At 39.9% G+C, this 25,691-nt stretch overlaps 1 protein-coding gene across 4 annotated transcripts in view; it reads right to left on the minus strand.

Moving 5' to 3' along the window:
• Positions 1 to 1,347: 1,347 nt before the first annotated feature.
• mapk14b (mitogen-activated protein kinase 14b) overlaps positions 1,348 to 25,691 on the minus strand; it is a 50,323-nt gene continuing 25,979 nt past the window's right edge. For 2 of the 4 annotated variants that reach the window (XM_010866355.5, XM_029113997.2), the window contains exons 3-12: positions 19,337 to 19,395; positions 18,850 to 18,961; positions 18,733 to 18,762; positions 18,564 to 18,611; positions 18,200 to 18,314; positions 11,288 to 11,359; positions 8,564 to 8,643; positions 4,656 to 4,734; positions 4,391 to 4,564; positions 1,348 to 4,180 (exon numbers count right to left, since the gene is read on the minus strand). In XM_010866355.5, coding sequence (XP_010864657.1) covers positions 4,113 to 4,180; positions 4,391 to 4,564; positions 4,656 to 4,734; positions 8,564 to 8,643; positions 11,288 to 11,359; positions 18,200 to 18,314; positions 18,564 to 18,611; positions 18,733 to 18,762; positions 18,850 to 18,961; positions 19,337 to 19,395 — 837 coding nt within the window. In that variant the 3' untranslated portion in view covers positions 1,348 to 4,112. Of the gene's footprint in view, positions 4,181 to 4,390; positions 4,565 to 4,655; positions 4,735 to 8,563; positions 8,644 to 10,183; positions 10,437 to 10,742; positions 10,823 to 11,287; positions 11,360 to 18,199; positions 18,315 to 18,563; positions 18,612 to 18,732; positions 18,763 to 18,849; positions 18,962 to 19,336; positions 19,396 to 25,691 lie in introns of those variants that run through there. The other 2 variants (XM_010866357.5, XM_034287288.1) reach the window with 2 other exon arrangements.

Here is a 25,691-nt window from a genome sequence, read left to right on the forward strand (position 1 = left end):
ATTTGGCAAATTATGAAATGAAAAATATAGCAAAGGAGACCCAAACTGTTAGCTGCAATCCTATATAAAGCAAAAATGAGACAACATGTCACTTTCTAAACTACAGCAATTGGTCTCCTAAGTTCCCAAATGCTTGCAGTGTTAAAATAAGAGGTTTTTACCACACAGTGGTAAACATGCCTCTGTCCCTTTTTGACAGGAGTTGCTAGCATCAAATTCAAAACGGGCATGCAACAACATTTCTTAGTTTCAACATTTGATATGTTGTCTGTATACTATTTTAAATTGTATATTTACTATTTTAAATTGTATATTTACTATTTTAAATATAGGGATACATGATTTGCACATCATTGCATTCTATTTCTATTTGTATTTTATGCAGCATCCCAACCTTTTTGGAAACGGGTTGTAACAAAATATTAGAATTCGTATTACATTGTGAATATCCAGGGCTGGGAATCCAGTGATTTATCAGAACTTTCTATAGATTTCTAGAACCACTGACGTAAGTTAAGCCCATAGCTACCTAGTAGAACATACTTTCTCTCCAAACTGGAAAGTACTAGTAAAAATCATAGATGTTAGGGAATCCTCATTCTGATATCATCATGCACCTTGTGGGTTGGGGCTGGAAGATTTTAAATGGTCTTTTAGATAACTTATGAAGGTAAAACAGTGAAATGCATTTTGTATGCGTAAAAAAGATTTGCAAACTTGTAAATAAGATTTGCAAACATTCTACCACAGTAATACATTTTGTAGTTGTTAAAAGATTTGCATACTTGTAACTAGATATTTTGAAACATGCAACTAATTTAATTACACTTGCCAATGTTAAATACTGATGCACATAGTTTTGTCACAAAAATTCTGCCAGACCTGTGACAAAATTATTTAAACTTGCAAATCACAGTCTGCGGTAGTTAGTTTCATTTGCTAGGTGGGAAAATCACCTAAAAGGTTGGTTATCCTATCAAAAACTGAACTAGGAGAAGCTGACCGTGCTTAGCCATATTCCTTCTTTGCATCACTATGAGTGATGTGTTCCAGAATCTACTCAGGTGAAAATTGTGAAAATGTGACACGCTCAACACTGACTCAGTTCATTGGTTAGAAAAAGCTATGCCCTGCCAATCAAGTCCTCATGGTTATCTTCGATTGCAAATGCTGTAAAACGTACCACCACAGATTGTAAAATGTATTTTGTCACAGGTCTAGAAACATTCTGTGCGTCCGTATTCAACATTGGCAAGTGTAATTAATGAGTTGCCTGATTCCAAATATCATGTTAGTTACAAGTATGCAAAAAAAAAAATACAACTACAAAACCAATTACATGTTTGCTAATCTTTTTTTTTTTTTACAATTTTGCTAATCTTTTTTACGCCTACTAAAGTTGTGTGGCTGTTTTACCTTCATAATAACACTGCCAAAGTAAAGAAAACACCTTTTTCTCCCTTTTAAACTTGAGTGTACATTTTTCATGATCTACTTACTCTGGCCAACTGTTCCCTATGTTGCGTGAGCATACAGATATAATGGAGGAACCGAGACCTCACAAGAGAGGGTACGCTCACTTAAGGACTCTCACATACATTTAACATTTTTGCATTAAGTCTTATTCAGAGCAGCTCACAGGAGCTAGTAGGGTTAAGCACCTTGCTCAAAGGAATGATGACAGATTTTTCATATTGTTGGCATGGGAATTCAAACCAATAACACTGTATAACAATTTTTTTTTGTTCCCGAGTAGTAAGTGTTATTTCCTAATTGCTTATGTTTCAAAAGTTTCGAAAATTGCTATTTTTGGTCAGACTTTGTGACCAGGACAGTGACGTTTTGTAATTTACCTATTTTTCAGAACATTCTAGATTGATTCAGTGTTGAGGATACTTGGGAGTAACTTCTATAACTTTCCAGTAATATAAATAGTAGTATAAATACAGGGACCTTCCAGCTGCCTAAGTGGATATCTGCATTTTTCTGAGATGGCATCAAGAGGCTGCAATCATCCGGCAGCCACATTTTGCTATGTCTGTGGCCAAGATGAGAGCAAAAAATTACGCTGTGGAAGCATCTGCTAAGACGCATCTTCCCGGCTCACTCGGTGCACCTCAAAGAGGATTACAACAGCATCAAGACCTTGCTGGATGCCATGAAGTCTGATGAGTAAGGCTGGGAGGTCATAGGATACTTAAAACTGGTGGCATTCCTGATGGGTCTCCAGGGCAGTTTTACCAAGTTTCCCTGCTATCTTTGTCTTTGGGACAGCAAGGACACCAAGGCGCATTACCACAGGCAGGACTGGCCACAGCGGACAGAGTTCTGTGGGGAAGAACAATGTCAATTGGGAGCCACTGGAAGGTAGTGAGGCCACCACGGCACATGAAACTGAGCCTTAAAAAACAATTTGTCAGAGCTCTAGATAAGGAGTCGACAGCCTTCAAGTATCTTCAAGACTTCTTCCCTAAGCTGTCTGAGGCAAAGGTCAAAGCCAGTGTCCTTGTCAGACCACAGATAAAGAAGATCCTAGAGTGCAATGAATTCCCCAAGAAGCTCACTAGTAAGGAGAAAGCAGCTTGGAACAGCTTTGTCACAGTGGTTCAGGACTTCCTGGGCAATCATAAGGCTGAAAACTATGTGGAGCTGGTTGAGACTGGTGAAGAACTACAGCACAATGGGCTGTAGGATGGCCCTCAAAGTCCATATCTTTGATGCACATTTAGTATTGCCATTTGTACTGCATTTGCCTTCATTGCACATTGACACATTCTACTTGTAACATACATATACTTAATATATAATACATTTTCTGCCCTCTATTTGCATTTCTGGTTAGATGCGTACTGCATTTCGTTATACTGTCCTTGTATTGTTCAATGATAATAAAGTTGAATCTAATCTCATCTATTCCTGATAAATTCAAGAAGAACATGCGAGCGTAATTGGAACAGCAGGGCGCATGTTTCACCTGTTTTCTAATTGGAAATAGGCACATTTCAAAATATCACTGTCTTGGTCACAAAAGCAGTGTTTATGGGGAATAATAGCCATTATCTATACTTTTTAGGCATAAGCAATTAAAAACTAACACTAACTATCCAGGAACAAGAATTGTATAACATAGTGTAATATGTTACTGGCCGCACTCTCTAACCACTAGGTGGCCTAAGTAAACCATCTTATTAAGCATCTTGACTAAACACAGGAACACAAAATACATTTTCCACGAGGCAACAATATAAAAATAGGGATGAAGAGTGAAAAATTGTGGAAACATACAAAAAATATAAATAAAACAAGCTAGAAAGAGAAGGATGAACAAATACAAACTCAACCACTGAAAGCTGTTCTCCCCCTTGCTAGTGGCACATTTTAAAGCAATGAGGGTTTGGTGAATGGGGCTTGGTGCTGTATTATAACACTGACCTCTTGGCAGTGTTACTATTGATGCACAAGTTCATTTATTTACAAGTGTGCTGGCTTATTTACACATGAAATCAACATAGTTGAAATCAGAGTTTGACTGCAGAGACAGAATGTTTGTTAGCCAAGTTCACTGCCACTGTTGGGTTTCCAACTCATTTGTAAAATGAACTAAAAAGCTAAAATCTGAAATAACTGAATGTAGCAGTGGTTTCTTCTTATTTTTTGCCTTATTAAAGGCTAATATCGGAGCACCTTTTCAGTGAATTTTTTTTACAATTAAAAAATTTGACAATTATCCCGGTTTTGTCAAGAGACCCAAACTAAGATGATAAAATATGATACAGTGAAAGGGAGGGTGGCAGAGGGTACAGTAAGGTCCCTATGGCCCTTGAATGCTAACCTTGAATGCTAAATAAATGACAGCAGGCACTTGAATTTTGTGGTTTCCTGTTTGTTGGTGAAAAAGTCAGAGTTGATAGTCCTGACACAGGCTTGCGTGCTCTGGGAGGATGTTGCCTAAACGTTCTGATCTAGGATCAGCATACACCTAACAGTGTGATCCTAACCTAAATGATTAGGAGAGGAAATGTATAGCTGGCCCTAGATGAGTGTGTAGATGGCTCTTCCTCAATACAGTTCCATAGGAGGGTGGGATCTGAGATTACATCACTCTGGTCCCCTCAGGATTCCATCTCATCTCCATCGAATGGCGGGGGTTCGAAACTGCAAACCTCCTCATATGTCAACCCTGAAAGAGGTTTAGAGAAAAAAAAAATCAGATGTGTCAAGGAAAATACCATGCTGCCCATGGTAGTCTATGTTGAGCCTGTGACGCTGAGGGATTCGAACTAGCGACCGTACATCTAGACTGCCCTCTGCTGTCAAACGGTATGTTAATCCTAAATTATTTATCTGAATCCTCCTTCCAGTCAAGAACACCTTCCACCAGTCCACCTACTTTTCCACTCCTCTATCTCCAGCTCACGGCTCTCGAAGCTCTGGTCATATGGTTCTGCCTCGGGCTCGTCATCTGGGTCATGGTACTGGGCGAAGTAGGGGTGTGCCAGTGCCGCGGACGCTGTAATCCGCTTATCAGTGTCCAGAACCAACATCTTCTCTAACAGATCCACCGCTTGAAGCAAGTGGGAAGAGAGAGTATAAACTGTGTATTTATGCAAGTAAGCGTTTGTGTTTTACAATAAACAAAATACCCCAATAATTACCTAGTGGGTTGGCGCCAATAAACACATCAGCAAAGTTCCTTTTGGGCATTGAGGGAAGAGAGTTGATGTAGTTTCTGGCCTGTTAAATAGATTACACACAGAACAGCTCAACACACACTGCACTGGATGTAGCTGAACACAAAACCAGCAGGTCGTTTTTTTGCCATGAATCTTGTTCAGGAGGCAGATCAGTCCATAAGGCATGCATCATGTGACGGAATTCACTTATGTTGATGGCAGACTTAAATTCTGAATTTACCAGGGTTAGAGACTGTCCCTACCTAAAACCATAACCCCTAACTAAACCCTTACCCTTTTACATTTAAATGATAGGCCCTTCATAATTGTGACATAAGCTCCTCCTTCATATTGTGAACCCTATAACTTAATAATATGGGCACTGCGGGCAGTATATACAGGTGCTGGTCATAAGATTAGAATATCATCAAAAAGTTGATTTATTTCAGTAATTCCATTCAAAAAGTGAAACTTGTATAATGTATACATTCATTCCACACAGACTGATATATTTCAAGTGTTTATTTCTTTTAATTTTGATAATTATACCTGACAACTAATGAAAAACCCAAATTCAGTATCTCAGAAAATTAGAATATTATGAAAAGGTTCAATATTGAAGACACCTGGTGCCACACTCTAATCAGCTAATTAACCCAAAACACCTGCAAAGGCCTTTAAATGGTCTCTCAGTCTAGTTCTGTAGGCTACACAATCATGGGGAAGACTGCTGACTTGACAGCTGTCCTAAAGATGACCATTGACACCTTGCACAAGGAGGGCAAGACACAAAAGGTCATAGCTAAAGAGGCTGGCTGTTTACAGAGCTCTGTGTCCAAGCACATTAATAGAGAGGCAAAGGGAAGGAAAAGATGTGGTAGAAAAAAAGTGTACAAGCAATAGGGATAACCGTACCCTGGAGAGGATTGTGAAACAAAACCCATTCAAAAATGTGGGGAAGATTCACAAAGAGTGGACTGCAGCTGGAGTCAGTGCTTCAAGAACCACCACGCACAGACGTATGCAAGACATGGATTTCAGCGGTCTCATTCTTTGTGTCAAGCCACTCTTGAACAAGACACAGCATCAGAAGCGTCTCGCCTGGGCAAAAGACAAAAAGGACTGGACTGCTTCAGAGTTATGTTCTCTGATGAAAGTACATTTTGCATTTCCTTTGGAATTCAAGGTCCCAGAATCTGGAGGAAGAGAGGAGGGGCACAGAATCCACATTGCTTGAAGTCCAGTGTAAAGTTTCCACAGTCGGTGATGATTTGGGGTGCCATGTCAACTGCTGGTGTTGGTCCACTGTGTTTTCTGAGGTCCAAGGTCAACGCAGCCGTCTACCAGGAAGTTTTAGAGCACTTCATGCTTCCTGCTGTTGATCAACTTTATGGAGATGCAGATTTCATTTTCCAACAGGACTTGGCAAATGCACACAGTGCCAAAGCTACCAGTACCTGGTTTAACCCTATAGAAAATCTATGGGGTATTGTGCAGAGAAAGACGCGATATGCCAGACCCAACAACAATAGCTGAAGGCCACTATCAGAGCAACCTGGGCTCTCATAACACCTGAGCAGTGCCACAGACTGATCGACTCCATGCCACGCCGCATTGCTGCAGTAATTCAGGTAAAAGGAGCCCCAACTAAGTATTGAGTGCTGTACATGTTCATACTTTTCATGTTTATACTTTTCAGTTGGCCCACATTTCTAAAAATCATTTTTTTGTATTGGTCTTAAGTAATATTCTAATTTTCTAAGATACTGAATTTGGGATTTTCATTAGTTGTCAGTTATAATCATCACAATTAAAAGAAATAAACATTTGAAATATATCAGTCTGTGTGTAATGAATGAATATAATATACAAGTTTCACTTTTGGAATGGAATTACTGAAATAAATCAACTTTTTGATGATATTTGATGATATTTTACAGTGAGGGAAAAAAGTATTTGATCCCTTGCTTATTTTGTATGTTTGCCCACTGACAAAGAAGTGATCAGTCTATAATTTTAATGGTAGGTTTATTTGAACAGTGAGAGACAGATTAACAAAAAAAGAAATCCAGAAAAACACATGTCATGAATTGATTTGCATTTTAATGAGTGAAATAAGTATTCGACCCCTCTGCAAAACATGACTTAGTACTTGGTGGCAAAACCCTTGTTGACAATCACAGAGCTCAGACGTTTCTTGTAGTTGGCCACCAGGTTTGCACACATCTCAGGAGGGATTTTGTCCCACTCCTCTTTGCAGATCTTCTCCAAGTCATTAAGGTTTTGAGGCTGATGTTTAGCAACTCGAACCTTCAGCTCCCTCCACAGATTTTCTATGGGATTAAGGTCTGGAGACTGGCTAGGCCACTCCAGGACCTTAATGTGCTTCTTCTTGAGCCACTCCTTTGTTGTCTTGGCCATGTGTTTTGGGTCATTGTCATCCTGGAATACCAATCTACAATCCATTTTCAATGCCTTGGCTGAGGGAAGAAGGTTCTCACCCAAGATTTGACAGTACATGGCCCCGCCCATCATCCCTTTAATGCAGTGAAGTTGTCCTCTCGCCTTAGCAGAAAAACACCCCCAAATAATGTTTCCACCTCCATGTTTGACGGTGGGGATGGTGTTCTTGGAGTCATAGGCAGCATTCCTCCTCCTATGGTCCCAGCTGCCTTGAGATCCTCCCATGTAGTTCTTGGCTGATTCCTCACCATTCTCATGATCATTGTAACTCCACAAGGTGAGATCTTGCATGGAGCCCAAGACTGAAAGAGATTGACAGTTCTTTTGTGTTTCTTCCATTTGTGAATAATCGCACCAACTGTTGTCACCTTCTCACCAAGATGCCTGGCGATGGTCTTGTAGCCCATTCCAGCCTTGTGTAGGTCTACAATCTTGTCCCTGACATCCTTGGACAGCTCTTTGGTCTTGGCCATGGTGGATAGTTTGTAATCTGATTGATTGATTGCTTTTGTGGGACAGGTGTCTTTTATACAGGTAACAAGCTGTGTGCTCCTAATCTCAGCTCGTTACCTGTATAAAAGACACCTGGGAGCCAGAAATCTTTCTGATTGAGAGGGGATCAAATACTTATTTCACTTATTAAAATTCTAATAAATGTATAACATTTTTGACATGCGTTTTTCTGGATTTTTTGTAATTCTGTCTCTCACTGTTCAAATAAACCAACCATTAAAACTATAGACTGATAGTTTCTTTGTCAGTGGGCAAATGTACATAATCAGCAGGGGATACTTTTTTTCCTCTGTATGATACTTGTTAAGTATCAGTTTGTCCTTCTACATAACAGTAACAATAATACTATAATCTCAGGGGACTTGATCAGAGAATGGCATTCATACACTGAGACTTGATAAATTGTCTCGAACATCCAGTTAGGATTGGAATAGAGTACATCTGAGGAATCCTGTCAGTCTCAAACTTGAAGTTGGAGGAGTAAAACTGCTCACAACAACCAAACACAACACATCATATCACAACAGAAGGAAAAGGCCAACGACAGTAATTAGGAATTAGGCCATGCAAATCACTTAAGGAATGTGTGAGATTATTTCAGAAATACGTTGTCAGACCAAAAGACAGGTGCAGAGAAAAGCATGATGGGTCCAGTGAGGCACGCTATAGGGGCAAACGTTATGTGGAAGGCTAGTGATATAATGTAAAAATAACTACTAGAAATTTTGTTTTGTTTTAAACAATACCCTGTCTTCTCCGATCAAACACAGAAAAGGTCAGAAAAGGTCTCTCATTAGTAGCCATCAGGTGTCGCTCTCTGGCTCCACCCAGTTTCCGGGTGACACCCAGTTTCTGAGTGGGGCTTGTGGAACGGCTTGCAGTGGCAAGGGGAACCTGGAATGGAAGTGTCTCACCTCGTGGCTGGGCATCCTGCTAATGAGAGTGGCCGGGGGTGTCCCTGTCAGCCTCATGATCTGCTGCAGCTGGTTTATATCTACAGCAGCTCAGTGTCAAGGGTGATAGGTTGTGGGGTCACACAGGTTAGAAGGTCACAGAGAGGTCAAAGTGTCCCTCAAAAATCTATTTTAATAGTTTTTGTTGTGGGTAGGGAGAAAAGGCCATCCTGGGGAGGGGGAATTTTGAATAGAGACGCAACATGTTTCTGAAGACAACTTGCAGCGAAATGTCATATAAACAGATCGACAAAGAGGGACACATTACAAGGCAGTCCTCTTGGATGACAACTAAATATTTCCCTTTGCATTTCATGGAAAGGTTTGGTTGCTTTGAGATTGAAAGTATTTTGTGTGAAGACAGTGCATCTGGGTAGTTGGAAGTTAAACATGAAGCTGTGGTATTGAGTTATAGTGACAGTGAGTGGCCATACACTACCACTCCAAATTTAGGGGTCACTTAGAAGTGTCAGTGTTTTTGAAAGAAAAGCAATTCTTGTCCATTAAAACATCAAATTAGAAATAAAGTGTAGACACTGTTAATATTGTAAATGACAATTGTAGCGTGAAATTTCAGATTTTTTATGAAATATCAACATTGGCATACAGAGGCCCATTATCAGCAACGATCAGTTCATTGTTTTAATGTTGTCTGCTAATCCTACGTTCCTACTCTCACCTATGGTCATGAGCTTTGGGTCATGACCGAAAGGACAAGATCCCGGATACAGGCGGCCGAAATGAGCTTTCTCCGCAGGGTGGCCGGGCGATCCCTTAGAGATAGGGTGAGAAGCTCGGTCACCCGGGAGGAGCTCAGAGTAGAGCCTCTGCTCCTCCACATCGAGAGGGGTCAGCTGAGGTGGCTTGGGCATCTTTTTCGGATGCCTCCGGAACGCCTTCCTGGGAAGGTGTTCCGGTCCCGTCCCACCGGGAGGAGACCCCGGGGAAGACCTAGGACACGCTGGAGGGACTATGTCTCCCGGCTGGCCTGGGAACGCCTCGGTGTCCCCCCGGAAGAGCTGGAGGAAGTGTCTGGGGAGAGGGAAGTCTGGGCATCCCTGCTTAGACTGCTGCCCCCGCGACCCGGCCCCGGATAAGCGGAAGAAGATGGTATGGTATGGTATGCTAATCCAAGTTAATAATTTTAAAGGCTAACAGATCAATTATGTTAGCACAGCAGAAAACTGTAAGATCGTAAGATCTTGTACAACGCTGTGTACTACTACCTTCACAGAACAGCACAAACTGGCTCTAACCAAAATATAAAGATGAGTGGGAGGCCCCGGTGCACAACTGAGCAAGAGGACAAATATATTAATGTCTAGTTCAAGAAACAGATGCCTCACAGGTCCTCAACTGGCAGCTGTCTCAATGTCAACAGTGAAGAGGCGACTCCGAAGTACTGGCCTTCTAGGTAGAGTTGCAATGAAAATGCCAAATCTCAGATAAAAAGAAAAGATTAAGATGGGCAAAAGAACAAACACTAGACATAGCAAGATTGGAAATAGTGTTATGACAAACAAATCTAAGTTTGAGGTGTTTAGATCACAAATAAGAACCTTTGTGAGACACAGACCAAATGAAAAGATGCTGGAGAAGTGCTTGATGCAAGTACTATTTAGGGAAGAAGCAGTCAGCCAGTATTCTGTGTATTAATGGAGAGGCCAGCACAGTCACAGGACCTTAACCTATTGAGCTGTAGGTGTGAGCAGCTTGACCGTATGGTACTGAAGAAGTGCCCATTGAGCCAATCCTACTTGTGGGAGGTGCTTCCGGAAGAATGGGGTGATATCTCTTCAGATTACCTTACCAAAGGTCAGCAAGGCTGTAATTGCTGCAAATGGAGGATTCATTGACGAAAGCAAAGTTTGAAGGACACAATTATTATTTAAATTCAAAATCATTATTTCTAAACTCAGTGACTTTATTTGCTATTTAAACTCATTTCATGTATGTTTTCATGGAAAATAAGGACATTTCTAAGTGACCCAAACTTTTGAATGGTAGTGTACATGGGTACGGCAGGAAGAGAGTGTTGTAGTAGCTAAATTAGAAGGTTGTCATAGAAAGATTGAGGCACAACCCAGGTAGGTTTGCAGAGGGCGGGCTGAAGCAGAACAGAACATGGCAGAACACTCACAGACTCTGAGGAGATTTTCATCAAGAGCTCGGGTTCCGGGGTTCCCATGAGGTGCATTATAAGCTTCAACTGATCAATGTCTACAGCACACCAAAATAAAGGAAAAACCGAGGGATGGACGAATGGAAAAAAGGGGGAGAGAAGAGGTACTCTAAAAGGGAGAGCTGTAAAATGTTGTTCAGTGTTTCCAGAAAGTTAGTCCTAGAGTTTGGGATGTAAGTAGGACAGGGTATAGCGCAGTGTCGAGCAACAGATGGCACAAACTAGACCCCAATTGATGATTTTTCGTCTCGAAAAGCTTTGGGATGAAAGATAACTTCTATTATTGTTGTTTTGGTTTAATTCAAATTGTATTGTTATTTTTTTATACTAGAATCAACAGGAATGAAACCCAAAAAAATCTGCCAGGTATTTTTAGAAATAAACTAAGACACAATGTGATCAAGTATTAGATATCTAGTCAACCAACGCTGGTATAGAGAATAGAAGATCTGCATGAAATTTGGCATAACCAAGCCATGACCATAACGACAGTAAAAGGATACGGTCAGTTCCAGGGAATAATGTCCGTCCGGTAAGCAGCTCCGCCATGATGCAGCCCACTGACCAAATGTCAACTATAACAACAACAAAATCAACAACCACACTGTCACATCCACAGACATTTCTTGTAGCCATTTGTAACCAAAATAAAGAATTGTCTCAAGAAAAACCATTGGTTTTTGATCAATCAGGCATAAGCAAAAATCTGTGTGTAAATCATGTGTACAACAATTTTCACGGAAAGTTTGAGATTTATTAAGATCAAACATTTGAATGTTTGGATATTTACAGACGGCCATGACCATGCATATGCAGAATGCTGGGTGGTGGAATGAGGGGACTGCTTGTCAAATGCAGCTTAGTTAATGTGGAAAATACATGTTAAAAAAATATGTTCATTAAATTGTGAGAATAAACTTTATTAGATATGACAGTTTTTCCATTATCAATTCAGGCAACACTTCTTAACACGTTATATTCTATCATGCAATTTGACCACATCAGTGCATTTGTAATTATCCAAATAAAGCACAGTTACAGTGCTGAGAACAAGTATTTGATACACTGCCGAATTTGCAGGTTTTTCTACTTAAAAAGCATGTAGAGGTCTGTAATTTTTATTATAGGTACACTTCAACTGTGAGAGACAGAATCCAGAAAATCACATTGTATGATTTTTAAATAATTAGCATTTTATTGCATGACATAAGTATTTGATCACCTACCAACCAGTAAGAATTCCGGCTTTCACAGACCTGTTAGTATTTCTTTAAGAAGCCCTCCTGTTCTCCACTCATTACTTGTATTAAATACACCTGTTTGAACTCGTTACCTGTATAAAAGACACCTGTCCACACACTCAATCAGACTCCAAACTCTCCACAATGGCGAAGACCAGAGAGCTGTGTAAGGACATCAGGGATAAAATTGTAGACCTGCACAAGGCTGGGATGGGCTACAGGACAAAAGGCAAGCAGCTTGGTGAGAAGGCAACAACTGTTGGCGCAATTATTAGAAAATGGAAGAAGTTCAAGATGTTTTAGATTCCGTCACTCACAGTTGAAGAGTACCTATGATAAAAATACAGACTTCTACATGCTTTGTAAGTGGGAAAACCTGCAAAATCAGCAGTGTATCAAATATTTCTCCCCACTGTATTTCTTAAATTATAGACACATCTAAAACCAATTCCAATGGAAAATCTGACCAACGCTGCATTTCAAATATATACAGATGAGATATTTTTGCAGAAAGTACAGACTGGTTCAGCAGATATTCTTTTTCTGAGTTTTAAAACACATCCAATCTGTTTTGGCAACATGCACTTTACAATAGAACCTTTTTAATCATTCTGGCATCTTATCCAGGATGAGCCTGCCGATCGATGCCATATGTTTTAGGTGTAATCATCAGCAAAACAACGTTTCATACATTGTCCATAGACCATCTCAGACAACGGTTGCAGTCAAACCACCACTGTGATGGCAAGGTTGTCAGGTGGAATGCATGACTGATTCATTTTGCAAAACAACCAAAATGGCATTTACAGCTAGGTTACATGATGCATCATAGTGAACTAGGATTGCACGATATTGACAAAATGTGATATTGCGATATTGATCATGAATATTGTGATATCAATATTAATTTCAATATTCTTTCAATATTCTTATACAAAAAGTTATGAGAAAACCCATCAAAATAGATTCATAAAATTTTAAAACAATAAGTTCTTACAACACATGGATTTATTTCAACAGACAGTCATATTGGACTGGTACAACATTAATTAATGAAGACCATGTGTACAGAACAGGAAATGTTGTACTGGTGGTACAGCAGACCTGCCAACCCCAGCCAACTTTTTAGAGTACCAGACACGCACAGCAAATTGGGGTTCGGATCTTCTATTTGCGCTTGCTTTTGCCTTCATTGCACATCTATAATTCTACTTGTGCATACAATATACTAAATACTTACACATTTTCTCTTCTATTTGCAGTTCTGGTTATATGCTAACTGCATTTCATTGTACTGAACTTGTAAGTTTTTTTTAGGATATGCCCCTGTTTAGACTCTACAGTAGAGGAACGCTTGTCAAATCTCAAACAGGGCTAATCACAGGTATTGGCTTTTTAGACACGGTACTTAATCAACACTAAAAGCAAAATCATTTTGAAAACATAAAAACAAATGATTGCATGGACAGACTGCAAACTAGCTACAAAAAGTTTTGTAGGCTACTGCAATGGGAATCTGAACGCTTTTCGCTAGAAGAGTCTGGTGTTTCAGCCTATGTAAATGTGCCCATTGTATTTATTGGCAGCGCATACATAATTTTTTTAATTGATTAAATCTCAAATCTAGTGCAAAGGCATTTTAGAAGCATTGCCTCTATAGGTAATACCAGACACTCATTGATTATTTATTGCACAGTCTTCTAAACTCTTGTCTCCATTTAATGCCAATATGTTTATATTTATTTTGGATTATACTTTTGTAATGCTTTTTGTGACATGGATCAAAATTACAGTTACAGTCTATCACGTAACCACTAATGTTTCCTTTTTGATCTCTGTTGTTTCGTTGCCTCCCTGAGCAACACTCATCTTACTTTTCTGTCATTTTCTTTCGCTCCTCTGACTCACTTCGCTCTCTCTCTTTCTGTCCTTTCTTTTTCAGAACAATCTGACTAAGGGACTTTGATAAATATATACTATATAGGTATTTCAGTCACACCCATTGCTCACAGGTGAATAAAATCCAGCACATAGCCAAGCAATCTCCATGGACAAACATTGGCTATACAATCGGTTGTACTGATGAGCTCAGTGACTTTAAACGTGGCACTGCAAATAGGATGCCACCTTTGCCATAAGTCAGTTCTTGAAATTACCTGGACTCAGGAGCAGTGGAAACTTGTTCTCTGGAGTGATGCTTTACTATCTGGCAGTGTGATGGACGAACGGTAGGAGAACGCTACCTACCGGAATGCATAGTTCCTACTGTAACGTTTGGTGGAGGAGGGATAGTGGTCTGGGGCTGTGTTTCAGAGTTTGGGCTAGGCCCCGTAGTTTCAGTGAAGGGTCATCTAATATGGCATATAACCAGCCAATACAGATATCTGCTCAATATACTGTTGCATCACTAGTTCTAAATAATGTATGGGTGTTCTAATACTGGTAACGCATGTATTTGAGAAAATCATTTCAGCATTTGTTTTCTTTTTAATGAAAGTTCTCAATTAAACATTAGATTTTGGTATATTTGGTGCAGGTTCAAGCACCTTAACAGCAATGCAATTTTCTATAGCCTTTTTTTTGTGGTAATTCACAAAAGGTCCAATAATTTTAGAGTATGTGCTGTTCTACACAAGACCATCATGGCATGAATAGATCAACTGATATTGGCAGGGAGTGTCAAAGGCGTTTATCTCACTGTATTATCTGTGGTTAAATTAGCAAAAATATATTTGAAAGTGCATTAAAAGTGTATTTTTTATTATAATTGAGAACCACCAGACCCCCGCCTACCTAGTCCCCCTGAAGTTCTGACTGACTGTTTTGCCCTTGGTTTGAAGACAATAACCTTGAAGTTATAACTCTTTTTATCCATGCATTTGTGTATGTAGGACAATAGACTCTGTGCACCAGCGTAGTGAGGAAATTCCGCTTTTGTCGAGAAGTCGGTATTGCAGTTTCCGGTTTACTTACTAATACTCATCCGCATTAGTAAACACCTAAACTCACAACAAGATGAGTGATGCTGTTGTACGGAAAAAAAAAAAATATAATGTACGTGACTCATTTAAGTTTCAAGGTACAAGTGGGGCATCATTTTAATCAGGAGAATGTCGATTTTTTTATATACTTCCACGTAACGCAGGTTTAAGTGCAATTAATACCATATAGGACCAGATGTTTACTTCCTATGCCAGTTGTTATTTTTCAGTTTCATTGTAAAATAAAAGAGGAGACCTGTTTTGGTGCTTTTTTGAGGCTATGGAATTTTAAGCTTCATTCAGCACAGAAGTCCAATAACTGAACACCACTCGGGTTCAGATCAGGGGGGCCGTTCCTCCCAATCACGCCCCTCCAGGTGTCACTGTTGTTGCCCACGTGAGCGTTGAAGTCCCCCAGTAGAATGATAGAGTCCCAGTCGGAGCACTTTCCAGCACCCCTCCCAGAGACTCCAAGAAGGTCAGGTACTCTGCACTGCCGTTCGGCCCGTAGGCACAAACAACAGTGAGAGACCTATCTCCGACCCGTAGGCGCAGGGAAACGACCGTCTCGTTCACCGGGGTAAACTCCAACACATGGCGGCAGAGCTGGGGAGTTATAAGCAAACCCACACCAGCCCGCCGCCTCTCACCATGGGCAACTCCAGAGTGGTGAAGAGTCCATCCTCTCTCAAGGAGTGTGGTTCCAGAGCCCAAGCCGTGCGTAGAGGTGATCCCGACTACCTCTAGTCGGAACCTCTCAACCTCACGCACGATCTCAGGCTCCTTCCCCGCCAGCGAGGTGACGTTCCACGTCCCTAGAGCTAGTTTCCGTGTCTAGGGATCGGGTTGTCTAGGCCCCCGCCTTCGACTGCCGCCCGATCCTCTCCGCACCGGCCCCTTATGGTCCCTCCTACGGGTGGGAGTCCTCATGGGGCCCAACTGAGAGCCCCTTATTCAAATTAGAAAAGGAATGTGGGGGATCTGGTATTTGCCTAGGGGGCATCTATTGTCTGTCCAGATGCTGTAAGAACTCTTAGAATTGAAGAAGTCACCTATGGCAGGAAGGATAAGGTGGGGGACAGCCCGCCCTTTGGGTAAAGCCTTTGTGACACAAGACAGATGGGCAACAACTTACCACACCCCTTTTCAGTGTAATAAATACGGATTATGCATGTATGGAGTCAGAAACTCCTCGGACGATTATGTTGGTAAGCGTTTGACGTCTCTCTTATTTGCAAATAATATTAAAATGGTTAACTTGTGCTTAGAGAATTTCGTCTCTGTACTTCCTTATTTAAGAGTGTCGATCGATAGAACTACCATCACACGACGCGGGTGATCGCCTTAAGTAAACCGGAAAATGATATGCCAACATCTGGCTAAAGCGGAAGTTCGTCCATACGCTTGTGCACAGAGCCTATTCCCTCACCTATTCCATACCACTGAAGATGCGCCCTTCTTGGGCACCAAAATGATGTTCATAATTAAGTCATCATGTGCATGCCATCCGAGTTAGAGAGCCCCCTCTGTAGGTGAAGTGAATAAATTAAGTCCAGCATGTTTCTGTTGTATTAACATTCTAATAAAAAGGAAGGAAGCTGGCGATTTGAATATTACTTGTCTTTATCGCAATATTGACCCTAATTTGGAGCTCTAGTGTGAGGGACTGTTCAATGTCTTTGAATTATATGATAACCTTCATGGAGGTTAATAATGGTTATAGTTTTGAGGGAAGATACATTGTTTGCCATATTTTTTGTTTTGTTCTTGTTGGTGGCTTATTGATACCTTGAAGTCATGCTCTACCTCAGTGAGTGATTAGGGTATTTCAGTTTAAAGATTAAGGAATGTTCAACAGCTTGGAACCCTATTTAAGCAAATCAGCTTGCAAATAGAGTGCCTTGCAAAAGTATTCAGAGTCCCTTACCTATTCTCTAATGTTACTGAATTACAAATGTTAAATAAAAAAAGAATGTTGGTGTGTTATTTACTCTTAAACACAATCTCAAAATCTATTATTGCAAGTTGATATCAATAATGTTGGGAAATATATCTAAGAAAATAAAACTGATACATGTTGCTTGCATAAGTATTCAACCTCCAAGTTGTTTAGCGTAAGTATGCACCAGCTATGCACAGAGTTATTTTGCAATGTTGCTCTGGCATTGTGCTTGGGATTATTGTCCTGCTAAAGAGTATTTCCTCACAAGTTAAAGTTTTTTAGCAGACTTAGTAATGTACTCTTGAAGTCAATGTATTCTTTCAATGTATTTTTCTTCATCCATTTATCCATGAATTTTAACAAGACTAGTCCCAAGTGTGGACAAGCATCCCCACAGCATGATGCTGCTACCACCATACATCACTTCAGGGATGATTTATCTTGAGGCTTGTATAGTGTTACATTTGCACCAGACATTGCACTTGGACTTTTGGCAACAAAGATCTATCTTAGCGTCATCTGATCATATAACCTTATTACACATTGCAAATTGGGTCACTAATATATTCTGGCAAACACCAGACATACTTTCAGATGGAGCGGTTTCTTTCTTGCCACCCCTTATACAAGTTTGTTTTATGTACAGCTCTTGATATGGTTGACTGGTGCACCATTACTCCCCTCCTAGCCCCTAAACACTGTAGTTCCTTCAAAGTGATTGTTCACTTCAAACAATTCTCCTTTTTGTTATTTAAGTTTTGAGGGATAGTCTTTTCTTAGCAGTGTTTGGTTTGTGAGATGATCTGTGCTCACTGGGATATTGAGACACTGATATTATTTTGTATTTGTATAAATGTGTCCTTGATTTGCCTTCAGGTTCAAAGCCTGACCAATGATCATTCAACTCTGGGGTAATTATCTATTAAAAAAACCACATGTAGTGGTTCACAGATGGAGGCCAAAGGTAAGGAAATTGTGCCCTCATTAGGGACATTTCTTAACTAAATTTGGGAGCTTCCACAACACAGTGGTAATATACTTATGCAAGCAACATATTTTAGTTTTTAAAGTTTAAAACAGATATTTACCAACATAAAACCTATATCACCAATGTCAGTGTTTTAAATTAAATAACAATGAATTGTCAACGTACCATGGGTAATATAGTAATAAGACTGGCGAATTGGTCAGGGATCTGAATACTTTTGCAAGGCACTGTCTTAGAACCTGTTTCATAAAGTATGTTAATACCTGTCATGTTGTAGTGCATCCAGTTGAGCATGATCTCGGGGGCACGGTACCACCTGGTCGCCACATAACCGGTCATCTCATCATCCGTATGTCGCGCCAAACCAAAATCCAGGATCTGTAGGGAATAGAGGTGACTGCTTGAATGTAGACTGACCATCCAACACATAATTTCAATTACTTTGTCTGCGCTGCCAAGAAACCAAAGCTCCAACAGGTGCACGTGGGTTTAGGGGCATAAAACATTCTTTAAAAAAAGGGCGGGTGGGTTGCAGGCTGGTTGAATGTTAACTGACAATGCTATGGCTAACACTGATGATCTACAGTATGTGAACTAGGCAGTAGTATGCAATACTTCAGTTACTACCTTGAGCTCACAGTCCTCATTCACAGCCAGGTTACTAGGTTTTAGATCCTGTGGAGGGAGGGAATAAGCCAGGTATTGAGAGAGAGAATAAACCAGGTAGTGTCAATACTAACACTGTTTTCATATTCATTGCATCTTTAAATACTGATGAATATATGATGCCACTTACTCTGTGGATGATGTCTGCTGAATGGATATACTGAAAGAAAAAACAGACAATTTAAATTGCATGCCTATGGTACAAATCACTGCACATAAGGAAACACAAAATACCACACAAAATCACCTTGAGCCCCCTGAGAATCTGATATATGAGAAACTGAACGTGGTCATCCGTCAGTTTCTGACACTTGACAATGTTGTTGAGGTCTGCCCCCATCAGGTGGGTCACCAGATACCTGTATATCAAAACCAACAAAAAAGGAATCCAGGTTATAACCGTAGCAGCAATGACAAGTTTCACTGGACAGATAGAGGGATATGTAGTGTGTGTGTTTTGTGCGTTTGTGTACACACATTGGAAGCTAGGGAGACAGTTAAATGCTTGTTGCCATGGTTGTAACGAATAATGAGCAAGTGCATGTGATAACCCTGTTAGTGCCTTGGTTAGACGAATCACTCAGCCAAAAACATTAAATATAAACATCCAGAAATAAGCTTGTTTCAAAGAAAATCATATAAAATTAAAAATAAAATTCATCTTAAGCTCATATTTAACAGCTAGAAAGATTAAGACATAGAGCGCAACAGAAACATAGAAAGCTATTACTCACACGTCGTTAAACTCTTCTAGGCTGGTGGCGGGTGTGAACACATCCAACAGACCAATTACCTGACAGAAAGAAGAGGTCAAAGGTCAAACAACAATCTAAACGAGACAGACACTAGTCCCACCACAGACATAAAACATGCACACTACAACGCCCCTAAAATATTGCATCACAAAAAAAACATTTACAAACAAAACATGCACTCTTCTTTCAAATCTTGAAATCCATGAGGGTGAATGAGACAATGTCCTTGGTGTGCAAACAAAGGGGAAAGGTTTCCACAAAGAAAGATTGAAATGTATTAAGAGTGAGACGGTGCTACCACCCTGTTCAAAAGCAGGTATAGTTTGCTTTGATAACCAAGAACAAGCGTTTCATCACACAAAGATTATGGATTTGTGGTGGCAGTCAAAACTCTCACAGCTTGGCCATAATGGCTCTGTGACCTAGGAAGCTGATGCTGGGTTTGTGGGTCCTCACTGCAAAATCCTGATGTTGGGTCCAAAAAAGCTGATGCTGGGTCCTCACAGCATTGGAGTAAGATTTGGGTTAAAAATGAGTGGTTAGAGTCAGAATGGGGATTCGTTTTAGGGTTAAGTATAGGTGTAAAAGTTGTGAGCTTAATGTTGTATAAGGTAAGGTTAATTTAAGGTTAAGATAAAGTCTAGGGCTAGGGTACAGAGAAAATATGGAATCAACGTTCTGGTCCCCACCAGGATAGAAAAATAAAGTTGGATGTATGTTTGTAGAAGTCTCAGGCTGAGGGCTTGCTGTGCTGATGTTCGGGAGCCCAGGCCATGTACACAGACATGCTGTGTGTGGCCTTCAAACAGCAGGCCTAAATAGGACAAAATAATGAGGATAGCGAGGTACTGCTCCATCTCAGCGAGTCACTGCTGCCCTGCAGTGCAGAGACAGCGCCATTTGTGATTACTGATGCACAATAACATTCTTGAAGGTTTGAATACTTATATGAATGTACATTTTATTTCTGACTCAAATAAAACCTTTTAAATGTGTGTGTATATATGTGATGACTGACCTCTGAACAGGAAATCGTACCATAAAACACAGAGAGAGACAGATAGCTATCATTTTGGGTGGTTACATGGGCTGAGAGCTGGCTTAGGGAGGAGGCAGACCTTGGTGCCAGACTGAGTGTCACCCCCCCATACAGAAACTGACTGAGATCGGTGAGTATGTGTCATGACAAAACAACTCCACACCACCCACACAAGGCTGCGATTGGTGGACTGTAGCCAAAACAAACAGTGATTGGCTGCCCAAAGCTTTCCAAAAAACATAACCTGCCTGTAGCCAGGCAACAGCAGCGAAATCTAGTCATAGGATAACTAAATATTAGGGTCAAACGCTATGTCAGGTGGATCAACATGTTCAACTGTTCCTCAGTTCACAGAGAGGTTTGACACTTGAATTTCACCATGTCAGGTGGTATGTACTCAGATGAACTGACATCAGACAATTGAGTTCCCTCCATTCAGAGTAAAGAAAAAACGTTTTAGTTTAAAAAGAGCCTTGTCCGATTCAGAAGAATATATTGCCAGCTGCAACAGTAACTAGGTTAAGTTTTTATTTTGTGTGTTCCTGTTTTAGAAGGAAAATTATGCAAAGGATATTTGTCTGGTCCTCACTTTATCAGACTAACAGCTCTATCCGACCGAGGGGTTAAAGGGGTAGTTCAGCACAGATTCCTATTTGGGTAAAAGTCCACTTACCCTGAGTTGATCCTGAAGGCACATAGTTATTTTTCAAAATAATACATTATTCAGCTCTGTCCCAGTCTGTAAGCACCGTTATTAGCTTAGTCCAAATGAATGAATGGAAATGGTGCATCCCACTTTACAAAAGCTGCATTGCAGGTGGATAACTTTTAAAAAAAACCTCTCCAAACTAAGACTAGTGGTGTTGTTTACCTCAAAGAACCTGACATGGTATCAATCCGCAGGTTCTTTCGGGAAGACAAAGTGTATATGTCACACTAAACCGAAGTTAGCATTCACTAGCTATATGTAAAATACATATGTATCATGTCTGATTCTGAATACGACCAAGAAGAATACTTTTCTCGGGGGATAGAGCCTTACTTGTTTGAACCAGAATACACAGAGAATGAATTGACCAAACTAGAGGCTCGGACAGCAGCTGAGGAGGGGGGCAATAGTGAACCAGTTAATCCCCAACCCTTGCCCAGAATACCCAGAGATTGGTGGTGTAGTTGTGGATCATGCAATCTAATGCCAACTGAAACAGAATCATTTTATTGCAACGAATGGGAACTATTGATGCCAATGTTGGAGAACATGAATGACCCAGTCCCTGAAGCTGAACTTGTTCCAAGATGGTGTGGTTAACCATCCGGATTTCACCCCCCTCATAACACTTCGGGTCTTTGAGGTCCCCCCAAAAAAACTGGAAAAGACTTTCTAGGCCCGAGGGACCCAACGGCTAGCTCTCAAAAAAGTACCTTTATTTTGTATAGCATACACACAGGCAATTCAAAGTACTTTATATTATCAGGCCTAAAAGAAAAATCAATCAGGTAGACTAAAAATGTAACATAAAATGTATGTCTAAGTTAGCAAGACAAACACCTAGTTATTAGCTAATAATTGCTCCAATGTTTCTACAACTTAATTGTAATTTATTGCAATTAGAAATAGTTTACACAACTCTGAATTACGATATGAAAATGAGTGAATCTTCAGATCTCCTCTCCCACATCCCTTGTACCTTTCTTTGAAAACAAAACATGACCGCAACAATGATAAACACAATGATGAAGTCCACCAACGAAAATGGGCCAGCCGGTGAAGCTACCTATCTTCATGTAGTTTGTTAAGATTGAAGGTCCCACCCACCCCCATAACAAATGCCAAAGAAGCTGTGTGTGGTGGCTATAGGAAATAGTTCGCTAGTGCCCGTTTGAAGTCACCAAATTCCACCAGCTGTTTTGTCAGTATACTGTTTTAAAAAAATCAATGCTAGCGCGTCAGATTACCGAATGTAGTTTGAAGTATTTAATTAGTGTTCCCGCTTGCAATACAACTTTTCTAAAGTGGAATGCATAGTTTCCATTCATGAATTTGGACAATGCGAATAATGCTAATTACAGACTGGGACAGAGCTGAATATTGGACTGTTTTGAATGACTATGTTCCTTCAAGGACAAATCAGGATAAGTGGACTTTAACCAAAATATTAATCCAGGCCAAACTATCCCTTTAAGTTTAGGGATGGAATAAGGGCTAAAATTTGGCTTAGATTCAGGGTAAGGAGTTAGGGTCATGCTACGTTCAGGTATAAAAGTTATTGAGGTTAATGTTAGGGTTAGGTTAAGAATTCATTTTAAGTTATGTTTAGGGTTAGGGGTTAGGTAAAACAGTTACTTTAAATTGGTACTAAAAAGTGACAGTCCTCATCTTGATAGTAAAGAAACGAGTGTGTGTGTGTGTGTGTGTTTGTGCTGTTCATGTATTGATGGTGATTATACCCGTTTTCTTGAACAGTAGTATAGAATATGGTTTAAAAAATGAAATAATAAAATAAAGGTTTGCACATCAATCTGGACTGGCACTTCTTACCAGTAATTAGGAACGGTGGAAACAGTTACATATCAGGATTTAAATATTTTTTTACAAAATATTTTGTATAATGTAATGTTGAACATATTGTATTGTTTTTGTGCTAGTTGGCTGTTCCAGCACCAAATATTTTCCCCCTCCAATCTTAAATGTGGAGCCAATTTGTTTTTAGCTCTTTTATTTCCATGACTGATCAAAATTATTTTTAACATCAAATCTACATCTAATCACTTAAGGATTCATAAAACATATCAAGATCTGTACTAAAGCATCATCATAACATCATATTGCAAGTTCATTCCCAACTGCCAACTGGCTTATTCATCCTCTACCTTCTCCAGTGACCAGGTCATTACTGTGAATGAGCAAGCGTTAGAAATAAATAAAATAATGCCAAGCCCAAGCAAATATAAGACTCTAACACAACTGTAGTATACAGGTATTTGCTTTTGGTGCAGCAATAGGGAACTCTTGCAGTATATTTCCTGTAAACGGTTATGCAAAATTAAGTACATTTCTTTTTCAATTGTTTTCACATAGTCTAAAGTTGACCACAACACAATAGTGTTGACCTAGTGTGTTCAGCGTCAACCCCACTGACTCGTTTAGCAAATCCTGAAGGGAAACGGGTTAATGAAGATCAACGTGAAAACATCTTCTCACTTCAAACAACAGGCACAGCATTGCATAACAAGCATATCTGTAGTAACCACGGGTGAGTTAGTTCCCCAAACAAAACATTTTAGTTGTGAAATAATTTACCAAACATAATTTTGACTGGATTTATTTAGATATCTCTGTCACAGTATTTACTGTTTAGGCAACTTTACTGTGTATAAGGAGGAATCTGGAAAGTGACAAAAAATAATTATTATACAATGACTATGTGGGTTCAAGAACTTTCCAGTTGTTGGGCCTAAACATTTCTTGGTCCTGGTCCTATGTAAAGTCTTGTGGAGTGTGCAGAACACAGGCGCAGATGGATGTGCACAATGTATATTTTATGCACAGACACGAAAACAAACAGGAAACAACACTGACGAGACTTGACTTTAACTTTACCTATAAAACCATGACCGACATCAAGCACAGGGAACTGGGGAAACTAAATAGACGGGTAACGAGGAGCAAACAAGAAAGAGGAGGAATCAATAAACACAGTGGATTCAAACAGAACATAAAAAACTAGAACAACTGGAACATAAACACACTGAACACAGTGCATCCTGCATTATTAGACACCTTTCCAGGAGATTAAAGGCATTTCATTGGAACTGAGCACGTTCCGAAATCATTCTTATGCATCTGTCAGCATTTAAATCAATGAAGACATGTGAGCCAGTTCCAATGGCAGCCTTGAGTGCCTGAAACATTGTATGCCCTGCCATATGTCACATATGAGGTAGTACATCAGTTCCTATATTCTCAACATTTCCATTTGCCATCATGCTAGTGTTTTCCTGATCCTGACAGTTTTTTAAGGGTCATCAACTGTAGAGGTCTTCCTTGGTCCACCAGGTCATTTACATACTGTATGTGGCTAGCCATACAGTTTATCTAACTACTACAGACAGAAAAATAAAAGGAAATTAAATTTCATGTATCATTTTCAAACTCGTTATGTCAATGGAAGATTGCACAGGTTTCAATAAGGTTAAATAATGCATTCTGAGGAATATCTTACGAAGGATGCCTACCCAGTTGGCATCAAGCACTAACCTCAAAAGTCGAAGCAAGGTGCAGAATGGAAAAATCTCATTATATCCATCCAATAAAACTTTGACATCATTTATTTTCAGCAAACATAATGTAGAGAGCCTTCAGCAGAATCTCTGAAGAGTCTTATCTTGATCTTTGTTACAATAATATCGCTCCTTGAGTGATTTATTTTGTTTCAGTGTGCATTTAAAACATGAGGACATATACTTGATGTTTTTTAAATGTGACTATTATTATATGGAAACATAGTTTAATTGTCGACCAATCAATTGGTTGAAAGAACTGTCAACACTTGGTCAACCAACACAGAGGACAGCCTTAATGAAGTGTTTGCAGTGCTTTACAATAGTGAGACTGAAATCAGTGAGCAGTGTGGGATGCTAAGATGTGAAGGAACTCCTTTACTTCCTCTGATGTAATTTCCAGTCGTGACTCAACATCTGAGAGGGGATGTGACAGTAGAATTAGAATTACTAGAATAGTTGTATGGGTGTCGTTGATCTGTTGGAGAGATACATGTTTACAAAGGCAGCTGGAGGAATATGTTACACACTGTTCTTAGAGACATCGTTACTTGACTCCCTTCACAACAACATGTGAAAACAAACACACTCCATCTGCTTTTCAGATAAATATCAAAATTATCTGCCTTCAGTAATACCCAGACAGTGCCACAGCTGGAATTAGTAACTCTAACTCAGGTCAACTTGCCCCAGAGTGGAGGTAGATCATATGGACAACTCATGCAACTCAGGCGAGTCATTCTGAAGTTCATCAGCCCCCCAACGCCCTGGTTATATTGGTAACTTAGTTAATTGTCCCAGCCAATCACCGTAACCAGAAATGTTAACACCGCTAAGCCCTACTGTCATGTAGGGTTAAGAATGGTTAGTGGTTGGGAGTTAAGTTTAGGTTACAATTGAGGTTTTTGGGATAAGGGTTAGGTTAGGGTAAGGGACATTTTAGATTTTTTAAGAAAATAAAGTTAGGGCTTCCTTCATAATCAGTAAGACATTAAAAACATGCATGCCATGTGT

This window comes from Esox lucius, chromosome 17 (genome assembly GCF_011004845.1).
Source record: "Esox lucius isolate fEsoLuc1 chromosome 17, fEsoLuc1.pri, whole genome shotgun sequence".
Lineage (NCBI taxonomy): Eukaryota > Metazoa > Chordata > Actinopteri > Esociformes > Esocidae > Esox > Esox lucius.